The sequence below is a fragment of the Geotrypetes seraphini genome, chromosome 16 (assembly GCF_902459505.1).
Source record: "Geotrypetes seraphini chromosome 16, aGeoSer1.1, whole genome shotgun sequence".
Taxonomy (NCBI): Eukaryota; Metazoa; Chordata; class Amphibia; order Gymnophiona; family Dermophiidae; genus Geotrypetes; species Geotrypetes seraphini.
Window position 1 is genome coordinate 8,395,594 of NC_047099.1, and position 12,966 is coordinate 8,408,559.

Below are 12,966 nucleotides of genomic sequence, written 5' to 3' on the forward strand. Positions count from 1 at the left end.
TTAAGTTACATGACCAAATTGAGTGACTGACCAAATTTGCACACGTAACTCAAAGTTTAATTTATAAAATTTGTGGAATAATGACTAAAGTGTAATCACATCTTAGAAAAACAACTGCTACTGAATCTCCAAAAATAAGTTTTATAAAATAAAATCAATACAAGTTTAGTCAGCAAATATTTACATAGCTCAGGGTTCTTGGATTTAACGAGATAAAACTCATACTTTTCATTAAGAACAGAATGATTCATTCAGCTCTGCTAAACCGTACAATGGACATTTTATTAAAAAAAATTTAATCAAAGGGCAAATAATCAAAATAATAAAGATTAAAGACCATACATCAATCAGTGACAGGAGATGTTTGCACTCTCGAGCAAGGACTGTTTTATTCTTTTCTGTGACTTTGTGAAGCGCTGAGTGCGTCTGGTAGGGCTGTAGAAATCATTAATAGTAGTAGTAGTTGACTTTCTTTAAATGGGAAGAGATCAGCTTATGTGTCTCCTCAACAAAGACATTTCCTACTTCCCAGCTTCTTCATGGCTTTCCTTGCCTTCTCATTTCTGAGAGTATAAATAACAGGATTTAACCAGGGAGTCACAATGCTGTAAAAAAGAGCGAGTGGTTTATCAATTGCATATGTGACCGGAGGTCTCATGTAGATGAAAACAATGGGGCCAAAGAACAAACTGACTACCATGAGGTGGGTGGCACAGGTGGAGAAAGCTTTCTGCCTTCCCTCAGATGAGTCAATTTTTAAGATGGTAGAAATAATGTATCCATAGGATATGACCAGCACTAAGAAACAACTAAGACCTAACGATCCACTGTTGACCATATCCAAAGTTTCGCTGATAAAAGTACTAGAGCAAGCCAACAAAGTTAAAGTAGGCCCATCGCAAAGGAAATGATCTATCTTATTAGGACCACAAAAGGGAAGCCCAATGATCGGAATTGACTGCGCAAAGGCATGAATGAAGCCGCCTGCCCACGTAGAAACCACCAGCAGGAGACAGACTTGTCTATTCATTATGGTGTTATAACGCAAAGGATTGCAGATGGCAACGTAGCGGTCATAAGCCATCAGGACCAGGTGAAAGCATTCCACCCCGCCAATAAAATGCAGAAAGAACAACTGAGACATGCAGTCGCTGAACGAGATGGGTTTGCTGGGCAGGAGAAAGAGAATTAGGGATCTAGGGACAATGACTGTGGAACAACACAAATCTATGAAAGACAGGTTACAAAGGAAGAAGTACATGGGCGTGTGCAGTTGAGAGTCAACGTATACAGTTATCATAATAAGAAGATTCCCAGTTATAGTGAGCAGATACATCACTAGAAAGAGCAGAAAGAAGGCTAGCTGTACATCTGGATTGCTAGAAAGTCCGAGGAGGATGAATTGCGTGACTCTCGTTTCATTGCTGACCGCCATTCCTTCCGCCTCGTCAACTGTAGGGAAACAAACACGAGAGAGGATTGAAAGAATGCATGCAATGAGAACATCCTACACTCTTTAGCAAAGTCTTCCTGAGCTGCTGTATCATGCGCTATCTTTAGCCCTTTCAAATCCTGTTTAAGAACTCAGGTTTTCAGGAAAACATTTTTTTATATATATTAACCACTTCTTTCTAATACATTCTCCAGGACTATCTGCTTGTTAGAAATCATTTTACATAAGAACATAAGAATTGCCGCTGCTGGGTCAGACCAGTGGTCCATCGTGCCCAGCAGTCCACTCACGTAGCGGCCCTCTGGTCCAAGACAAGCGCCCTAACTGAGTCTAGCCTTACCTGCGTATGTTCTGGTCTAGCAGGAACTTGTCTAACTTTGTCTTGAATCCCTGGAGGATGTTTTCCCCCACAACAGCCTCCGGAAGAGCGTCCCAGTTTTCCACCACTCTCTGGGTGAAAAAGAACTTCCTTACGTTTGTACGGAAACTTCACAGTAACCCCTATATTTGTATGTTCATAGCTGCATATATCTGGGAGTGTTTTAGAAATGACAAATAGCAGTAAGGACTTAAATTGTCATCTATTCTATTTTAGGCTTATATACAGATTTCTATACTCAGATCCCATTCAGTAGCCTCCCTCCACTAAAGTAAATTATGCCCCTCTTTTGCCCGTTTGCTCTTATTCTTATAGATATCACTTAATTATAACCCTTCAGAGAGCTCTATACAAGTGTCTATCTTAAGGTACTTAAGCCCCCCCCCCCTAAGCCTTACCTGGTGGTCTAGCAGGTTTTCAGGCAGGAGCGATCTTCCCACGCTCTTGCCCCGAGCAGATCGCTCACAGGAAATGGCTCGAGTGACTAGGGGAGCTCAAGGCAGCCATTTTCTGTGAGCGATCTGCATGGGGCAGGAGTGTGGGAAGATCGCTCTTGTCTGAAAACCCGCTAGACCACCAGGTAAGGCTTAAGGGGGGGCTTACAGGGCTAAAAATAGCCGGGGGAAGCGGAGGATAAGGGCAGAACCGGCCCAAATATTATTCACAATTTTTCCATATTCGCGGGCCGGCTGTGCCCCTACCCCCTGCGAATATGGAAGGGGAAGTGTATATTTAAGCTTAAATTTAATTACACTCCATTTTAAGAGTAGGCTTTCATGTGCAAAAAAAAGAATATAAAGAACCAGGAGCAGGTCAACTGAATGATTGGCTGGGTAATATTATCACGCACTCCTCATTCTACCTAAGTTTCAAAAAAATTAGTAAAACCAAACCTGTTTAACCGATTTGTAACCTAAGACCTCTTATGCCTTATCTCTTGTTTCCCAAGATCTCTTATGCCTTACCTCTGTATCCTGCTCACCTGTTTTTGTATGACTTTACATTGTACCTATATTCGCTGATTGTCCAGCTCTTCTTTGTTGTAAACCGCCTCGAACTACTACAGCTTTGACGGTATATAGGAATAAAATTATTATTATTTAGGATTGATCGGTATATGAGACTGACCCTTCTTTATTTATTTTCTTTGGGCTTTTTGATATTTATGGACTTCTAAAAAAATAAATGACAGCATTAATGATTTATGTGGAAAAAAAGTGAAGGGGATGGCGATAAAAATCCAATCTGACAATTGTTTACCAACCCTTCCTATTTTAAATTTGAGAGTTTTCCCAAGGATTTTTTGGGGAAATCATTGTACTCTTTTGTTATATTAAGGAAGCACTTGGAGAAAGAGATGAACAGATGCGTCAAATGAGACGAGATAAGGAGAAACAAGGTGAACAAGACAAGAAATGAGTGTACGCTGACAATACTATTAGTCAGGAATCATAACACAACAGAGAAACAGTACATGACGACAGATAAAGCCTTGCACTGCCCATCCAGTCTTCCCAACAAATTAAACTCATAAGGTTTGACGTGAAACTACATACTTGAATTGTCCTTGCTCTTATCAGGGCACAGACCGCAGAAGTCTGCCCAGAACTGACATTGCTTCTCAATTCCAGGGATTGGCATCTCATCACCGCTAAGTCTGTTTCCATGCTTTCCCAGCACATTTTTGAATGTCATTGCCATCTTCATCTCTACCTCCTCCCATTCCTATCCTTCACCTGAATTGATAGTCTTTTCATTTTATCTACCTTTATTCTGTAAGGGACATGCACTTACAAAATTGCATTTTAGCATATGTTAAGAGACCGACGACTACAGGTTTGGCAAGCATTAAGGATAAATGTAAAGCAAGATAGATACTTACACCATATATGAATTAAAGAGACCATCAGCTGAATGGAGGATTTTTGCTTTCCATAGTCCCAAGCACAAAAAAATTCCTGAAAATTACCACAAAGTTTAATTCGGAAATGCTGAAGAATAGGTTGCCTCTTGCCTTACTAGCTCTACCAACAATCAAGTGTTAAAGCATTTTTCCAGTAGGCAACAAAGTGATGAACTTAAATAGTATTTGAAGCTCTTATTATTATGATCTCTGGAGGATCCTAAAAGAAGAAGGTGCTTAAACAACTTTGCAACTTACACTAGTCACCAATATATCGGTGGAAAAAAAAGAAGCCAATAAGAACCTCTGGAGTCCATGTGGATAAGTCTGGCATGAAAACTGAAAAGTATGAGGAGCTGCTGAAAAGATCTCAGCCCAACCAAGAAGTGAATGATGTGGAGCCTTAAAACTTACAAGATATTCCACACTCCTGCTGTTTGCACTGTAATTTAAAAGTATCAGAATCCTGTATTTCATTTGGAAGACCAAAAACACTGGAGCAGATGCACACTTTGGTTTCCCCTACTTGAGACTAGCAGCTCCCTGCACTCTCCATTTTCTTCAGCCTTTCCTGTATCCACAAGACATGAAAGGGCATTTAAAAATAAAAAAAAAAACCATCCATGTCAGAATTGAGATATCCTGATCATAATGTTCAAAAAAATAGTCAATTTCATAGCCATAATCAAAAAGAAAACATGTCCAGGTTTTCTGTTCAAAAATATGTTAGGACAAAATGAAATGTCATTTTCCAAAGAGAAATGTCTGAATTGTACATGACAAAAACAACAAGGACGATAGTGTTTGGCTGAAATCATTTCATAAAAATGGTCACACAGACATCCCTGAAGAGCACATGGACACAGTGGCATAACGAGGGTAGGAGGCACCTGGGGCGGTAGTGCCCCTGCATCCCCATGCCCTGTTCTCCACCACTCAGGCCACACTTATGTCTTCCCTTCCCCACCACCTCTTTAAATCTTAACCAGCGTGAGCAGCTTCTCCGGCCTGCTGCTCGTGCCAGCATTGGCTTCCCTTTGATGTCACTTCCTGGCCCCGTGAGCGAGCAAGGCATGGGAGGAGGGGCATGGAGAGATGCTGGCGCCCCCACCAAAATGGTGCCATAGGTGGTCTATACCTGCCCCCCTTACTATGCCACTGCATGGACAGCCTAGTGGTCAGTGCAGAAATCAAGAAAGACTGTCCAGTGACTGAGACATTTTAGCACTGATTCTGTAAAAGATGCTTAAAGTTAAGCACGTACATCGGCAAGCCTAGCTGATCTAGGCATCTAACTTAATTATTTAAAAGACTAAATCAATTAATATTAATTTGGTGGTAGATGCCAAACTCAGTAAGTACCTAGCAGAAGACGCCTACCAGAAAGCAGGCATGGTTAGGGGCAGGCTGTGAGCAGATTGTGGGCGTGATTTGTGTTTAGATCCCTGAAGTGGACCTAGGCGCTGGTAGGCGCCTAATTTAGGCACCAGTACTTACCCCTCCCCCCTTTTACAAAAGTATAGTGCAGTTTATAGCACTGGCCTTAGCGGTAACAGCTCCTATGCGCATAGGAATTATATGAATGTCAGAGCTGTTGCTACCACAGCCGGCACTAAAAATCCACACTATGCTTTTGTAAAAAGGGGGAGGGGGGGCTAGGCAAAGAAAACCCTGGCATAAATAGGGCACGCCTAAAGTTCAGATGTCAACTGGTGCCTGAATCCCATTTAGGCGCTGCTAGGCGTGATTCTCTAAATGACGCCTAACTTACGATTGACATGCGCTAGGCATCGCATTCCTAGTGGGGGCCTATGATTTAGGCATCATTTACAGAAACGGGCCCTTTTGTGCTGGACGTAAAGCCTTGTAGCAGTGTTGACATTCCAAGCTGTCTGTGAGCAGCCAAAGCTTTGAGAATATTTTGTGGCTACCAGACCTCTGTCAAGCAGACACAAATTAATATCTGAAGGAAAATTGCTAGGTCTCTGATGTAAATGACTCATTAAGAGACTAATATTCAATTAAGCCCTCCACTGTGGATTTGAAAGTGATTGTTTAAAGGAAGACTTCTAGAACTGGTGATTAAGCTGAGTATTAGTTTTTTTAAAAATTGTATGTGAGCAGCTCTTTAGAGATAAGGAAATTAGATGGAGGCAATTAAAAGAGCTCCATTTCATAAGTACGACTCCTATGGCAGCAGTAAGTAGGAAGAAGCAATTTAGTTGATGTCTTAGTTTACACAGGCCAGTAGGTATCATTGCTTCAAGGCTGAAGCCAGAAAGTAAAAATACCTTGGCATGACCAGAGATCACTGCCCCCCCCCCCCCTGAAAATGAAACTAGAAGGGGATACTAGGCTTCATGACAACATTAGGCATTATGGGCCGGAGTCTATAAATGATGCCATCATCATCGGCTGCCTGAAAAAATGGCCGCCGATTATACAACGGCATCAATTATAGAATTGTGACTTAGTGGCTTAGTGAAAGGGAGGCGCTGGAAATGTAAGCCAGGGTTTTCAAGGCCTACATTTCCACCGCCTACCTTTCATGTGAATCGTGTCTACAAAAGTACTTTGTGATATATACAGGTACTTCAAGCATTTTCCTTATCTGTCCTGGTGGGCTCACAATTTATCTAACATACCTGGAGGGCAGTGGAGGATTAAGGCCCAAATTCTGTAGCCGGCACCTATTTCGGAGGCGCCCATCTAGATAGGCACCTTTCTAAATCGAGTAACAAGCACAATTAAGCTTTTTAATCAACAATAATTGAAACTTAGGCGCCTATCAAGAAAGAGCGATTCTGCAACAAGGTGCCTCTAAAAATTTTATGGTTATGAAATGGACTTCTTTTTTTCTTTTCTTTTTTTAATGTTATGAGCAGGACATCTCAATTCTGCCATGGCTGGCTTTTTGAAAATGCATGGATGACCCTTACTCTATAATTATGTGTATAACTTAAGGAACGCCTCCAATCCGCCCATGACTCTCCTGTTTCCGCATCCCCTTTTAGGTGCCATACATAAATTTTAGGGACAGATCCCATGCCTTAATTTACTACTACTGCTACTATTAATTATTTCCATAGGGCTATCAGATATATGCAATGCTGTACGGAGTCACAAAGGAGATAGTCTCTGCTCGAAAGAGTTTATGATCTAAACAGACAAGACAGACAAACAGGATGCCAGGGTGGGGGGTATAGTCAAGTGTGATGGTTAATCTGCTGGCTAGGGTGGTGAGCGGGGAACGGGGTTATAGACTGAAGGCTCTGTCAAAAAGGTGGGTTTTCAGTCTGCTTTTAAACAAGGTAAAGGAAGATGGGCGGCGGACATACTCAGGTAGCTTATTCCAGGCATACAGGGCAGCTAAATTAAAGGAACAAAGTCTGGACTTGGCAGTGGAGGAGAAGGATACAACTAAAAGGATCTGATCTGAGGAGCAGGAAGGCGTATAAGGAGAGATAAGAGAGGAGAGATACTGAAGGGCTACGGCAAGAACACACTTGTAGGTTAGTAATAGGAGTTTGAACTGTATGTGAAGGCAGCTAGGGAACCAGTGAAGTGATTTAAGGAAATGAGTAACATGAGTGTAGTGAGGTTGGTAGAAGATGAGTCATGCACAGATTGTAGGGGGAGACCAGTTAGAAGTAGATGGCAGTAATCTAAGTGTGAGGTTACGAGATTGTGGACAAGGGTCTGAGTAGTGCGCTCAGAGAGGGAGGAGCAAATTTTGGTGATGTTGTAGAGATAGAAGCGACAGACCTTAGCAGTTTGTTGGATGTGTGTAGAAAGTGAAAGGTTGAATCGAAGACGACTCCAAGGTTGCGAGCAGAGGAGCCTGGAACAATGACAGTATTATTTACAGAGACGGAGAACGGCATAAATTTACAGACATACATGTAAATAAAAACCCATTGACACTAATACTTGAATGTTAAGAAATTAAATAAGTGCTAATTGGCTCATTATTCAATTAAGTTGCACGCACAAATTGGACATATGACCAAATTTGCATACACAACTCAAAGTACCATTTATAGAATTGGGGGATAGTGACTAAAGAGTAGTCACACATTAGAACAAAAACTGCTACTGAATCTCTTAAAACAAGCAACTATTTGCATAACTCAGGGTTCTTGGAAGTGACAAGAGATTTAACTTCGATTTTTCACAAAGAACAGTATAATCCATTCAGCTTTACTCACTTGTTACAATGGCCATTTTATTTTTATTAAAGTATAATCAAGAGACAAATAATCAGAATAATAAAGATTAAAGACGGTACATCAATCAGTGACAGCAGATGTTTACACAAAGGTATCTTTCTTTAAATGGTCATCGATCAGTTGATACGTTTCCTAAAATAAACCATTTTCCTACTTCCCAGCTTTTTCATGGCTTTTCTTGCCTTCTCGTTTCTGAAAGTATAAATAATGGGGTTTAACCAGGGGGTCACAATGCTGTAGAAAACAGCAAGGGGTTTGTCAACTGCAAATGTCACCGAAGGTCTCATGTAGACAAAAACAATGGGTCCAAAGAACAAACTGACCACCAGGAGGTGGGTGGCACAAGTAGAGAAAGCTTTATGCCTTCCCTCAGCTGATGGGATTTTTAAAACAGTGGAGATAATGTATCCATAGGATATGACCAACACTGAGAAACAACTAAGGGCTAATGATCCACTGTTGGCCATATCCAAGGCTTCACTGATGAAAGTAGTAGAGCAAGCCAGCAAAGATAAGGTATGGCCATCACAAAGGAAATGATCAATCTCATTTGGACCACAAAAGGGAAGCTCAATGATTGGAAGTGACTGTGCAAAGGCATGAATGAAGCCTCCTGCCCACGTAGAAACCACCAGCAGGAGGCAGACCTGTTTGTTCATTATTGTGGCGTACCGCAAAGGATTACAGATGGCAACATAGCGGTCATAAGCCATCAGGACCAGGTGAAAGCATTCTGCACCCCCAATGAAGTGCAAGAAAAACAATTGAGTCATGCATTCGCTGAAAGAGATGGCTTTGCTCGGCAGGAGAAAGAGAATAAGAGATCGGGGGACGGTGACGGTAGAAAAGCACAAATCTATGAAAGACAGGTTGCAAAGGAAGAAGTACATGGGCGTGTGCAGTTGAGAGTCCACAAATATAGTTATCATAATGAGAAGATTCCCAGCTATGGTGCCCAGGTACATCACTAGAAAGAATACAAAGAATACTGTCTGTAAGCCTGGATTGCTAGAAAGTCCGAGGAGGATGAATTGCGTGACTCTCGTTTCATTGCTGACCGCCATTCCTTCCACCTCATCAACTGTATGGAAACAAACACGAGAGATGATTGAAAGAATGCATACAATGAGACAAGCTCAGAGAACATCCATACTCTTTAGAAATGTCTTCCTGAGCTGCTGTATCATGCTCTATCTTTAGCCCTTTCAACTCAACTTTTCATGGATACTTTTTTATATTAACCATTTCGATATAATACATTCTCCAGGAATATCTTGCTTGTTAGAAATCTCATATATCTGTCTGTTCATGGCTACATATATCTGGTAGTGTTTTAGAAATGACAAATAGTAATAAGGACTTAAATTGTCAGACAACTTTAGTTTCTCAAGTTTCAAGTTCCTGTTTATTTAAAATTTATTATACCACCCACTCGAGCCTTCTAGGCGGTGCACAAATATGCCTAAACAATATACCAATTAAAATATAATTTAATCTAAAACAAACCAAGGGAAAAAAACAATTTAAGGACACAGACGAACGGGAACAGAAAAGAAAAAGGGATTGGAACTACAATTGATAGAAAGAAAAGAAAACACTTAAGGGGAAGAACAAAAGGTTGGGGAACTGAAAGTAGAAATATTTCTTAAAACTAAGTTGTCCTGAAAGGACAGTTTAGATTACAAAGGCATCGCGGAAAAGGAATGTCTTTAGCAACACCTTAAATTTGATAAGAGTTGTATTTTCCCGCAAGTAGTTGGGGATACTGTTCCAGAGAAGAGGAACATTAACAGAAAAAATTGTGGTCCTTATTGTACTGATATGTTTTTTAGGCTTATATTCAGTTTTCTATGCTCAGATCACATCCAGTAGTCCCCTTCCCCAAAGCAAATCACGCCCTTCTTCAATGAATTCTGTTGCCCTTATTTACATCCCACAGTTATATCTCATGTTGAATTATAGTCTTTCTTAAGGTATTTATTTATTTTAGGTATTTATATACTGCCTATCAAAGTTATCTATCATAGAAATCATAGAATCATAGAAAGATGACGGCAGAAAAGGGCTATAGCCCATCAAGTCTGCCCACTCTACTGACCCACCCCATTAAGTCTGAGTACTAATGACCTAGTTCCTTAACTCGACCCTCGTAAGGATCCTACTAGGGCATCCCATTTATTCTTAAAGTCAATAACGCTGGTGGCCTTGATCACCTGCTCTGGAAGCTTGTTCCAGTGATCTACAACCCTTTCTGTGAAGAAATACTTCCTTATGTCACTATCGAAGTGGTTTACGATCAGGTACTCAACCATTTCCCTCTCTCTCCTGGTGGGCTCACAATCTATCTAACGTACCTGGGGCAATGAAGGATAGAGTGACTTGCCCAGGGTCACAAGGAGCAGTGTGGGGATTCGAACACACAACCTCAGGGTGTTGAGGCTTTTGCTCGAACCATTATGACACTCCCTCCTACTTTCTGTGGTTTTAAATTAATCTTGAAAACAGTTTCCCAGCTTGATAAGAAAGATTTATTTAATCCATTATATAGCTCATTGCCTCAGTACAAGTTCTATATGATGATTCTGAAGATTATAAATGAAGCTTTGCTGATCTGCAGCAAAACAAAAAGCTTGTTTAGAAAAAAATCCATCTCAACCCTATGTATAGAGAAGAGCATAGTCCCTCAGATCAGCAATTTCCCCAAATTAAGTTTCCTCACTGTGTCATGTCCACTGACCTCCTTCCTCCAAGCTCATGTACAGTTTATCAGTTCTCTCAAGATGTTTTTTAATTACATGATGATAATAACATTTTAGAATCTCACAATACTTCCAATGAAGAATGACTTTCTTTTGAGGAGAATGAAATGTGCTCTATCTCAGTCCAGATCTACAAATAAACAACAGAATTAATGATTTACATAAACAAGAAGTGATGGGATTGTCAATAAAATTCAAATTTCACAATAAATGTGATGGCTTTCTCAAGGGTCATTTGGCAGCGATTGTTCTCTTTCGATATGTTAAAGAAACACTTGGAGAAAGTAATGAAAAGATACAGCAAATAAGGTGAACGAGACAAGAGATGAAGTGCTGGGAAGATCAATTTCAAGAAAATGTTAAAAACAAAGCTTTTTGTTAATGCTTTCCTGAGATAATACTTCCACAGCTGCTTCAGTTTTAAGATACAGTTTAACGAATATTTGGTCTTGAACTTAATATTCAATGTTTTTCTGCAGTGTTATTTTTGAATTCCTGATTTGATAATGTCTGTATTGGTATTGCATTATCTATCTTGGGGTGATGGGAAATTTGCGTCTGCCTACTGTTTGTACCATATGTGTGCGACTAAAGGACGACCAGGATAATATGTACACTTCTCCCTCTGTATTCATGGTTTCAGTAATCGTGGTTCCGATTATTTATGGTTTTTAGCTTGTTGGCTCCTCCCCCTCAAATTACATCAGCTTGCATAGAGAACTCGCTGATTCCAAACATTTACAGAAAAAATTGCTGATTCCCGGCACTTTCTTCACCGTGTTTTGCCTCTCCTTCAGGAACAGGCTCGGTCTCCCACCATGTTATTCGCGGTTTCACCATATTCACAATAGTTTTTAATAGAAAACAGCGAATAACATATGAAAAAGTTATTCACGGTTTTTCTGTGTTTGCCGTTCTGTTAATCCCCTATCACAGCGAATACGGAGGGAGAAGTGTATGTAACCAATGTGTTAACCGCATAGTTTTATGCAGTATATAAATTGTTAAATAAATACTCTGATAATTTAACTCTGATAATGGTTTTAGTCCTCTATTTAGCACTGAAACAGTAATTGTGGCCATTCTGGACAATTTGCGCTACTAATCATGCAATTTGACATGAGTTCCGCCTTTGACTTGGTGGACCATGGAAAACTGTTACAATGCCTAGACGCAATCGGAATCAGAGGAAAAGTACTAAACTGGTTTCGAAGTTTCCTTATATCACGCACATACAAAGTCTGTTTTAATCACGATCTCTCAGATACATGGAGCAATCCATCTGGCGTGCCACAAGGATCACCGCTATCCCCTTTGCTCTTCAATGTTTACATGTCCTCATTGGGTGCACAACTGTCCCAGTTTTGTTTGCCAATGACTGCACTGTTTTGATATATTAAGAAAAGAGTAGAACACATATAATGAGACACAGCAAGTGAGGTGGGGCAAGGAGAAACAGTGACCAAGACAGGAGACGAAGATATACTCAGATTGGCAGAAAATTCTGCTGCTAGTGAGGGATCATAATGTATTCTTTATCCTGTGCCTGAATAGATTTTCTTTTGGTTGTTTCATATATTACTCTTTAACCCTCCCTTTTTCAAAATCGTTGCATGGTTTTTAGCGCCAGCTGCGGCAGTAACAGCTCTGATGAGCATCGGAGCTGTTACTCCCATAGCCGGTGCTAAGATCTTCACTACAGTTTTGTAAAAGAGGAATGAAATATATTTTCAAAATGACATTTTAATACTTATGTTTAAAGACAATTAACAAGGTAAGTAAGCAGTAAAGATACATGTAAATAGAGAAATTTACTTACAGCATATTATTAGGGAAGATCTTCACCACAAATTATAATTTTCTGTTTCCGTAAATTCAGAAATTCTGTAGGATAGGTCATCTCGGCCTCACTAGCTGTGTCAACAGCTACAGGCTGAAGGTTTTCTCCAGTAGGCAGCAAAGCGATGTACTTAAATTGTATTTGGGGCTCTTGGGATTATAAATCTTAGAAGGCTCTCAAAAGATGCAAAGAGTTGCACTATTCATCAGTACATCTGTTTAAATTCAAAATGGATACAATCATTTTCTTGATGATTTTTAAGGTCAAAATTCATAGCATTTTTGTCAAGAGCAAGAAATCATTTGTCGATAGATGTGCATTCTTTCATAGTCAATGTTCTCTCAAAGGCACAACAGAGTACCATAGTAGCATAAAACAGAGCAAATGACGGCAAGAGTATTCT

At 40.2% G+C, this 12,966-nt stretch overlaps 2 protein-coding genes across 2 annotated transcripts; both read right to left on the minus strand.

Moving 5' to 3' along the window:
* Positions 1-505: 505 nt before the first annotated feature.
* LOC117350455 (olfactory receptor 4Q3-like) lies at positions 506-1,435 on the minus strand. Its single transcript, XM_033924748.1, has one exon. It carries the CDS (start codon positions 1,433-1,435, stop codon positions 506-508), a length of 930 nt encoding a protein of 309 aa, XP_033780639.1.
* Positions 1,436-8,080: 6,645 nt separating this feature from the next.
* Positions 8,081-9,028, minus strand: LOC117350456 (olfactory receptor 4E2-like). Its single transcript, XM_033924749.1, has one exon. It carries the CDS (start codon positions 9,026-9,028, stop codon positions 8,081-8,083), a length of 948 nt encoding a protein of 315 aa, XP_033780640.1.
* Positions 9,029-12,966: the final 3,938 nt, after the last annotated feature.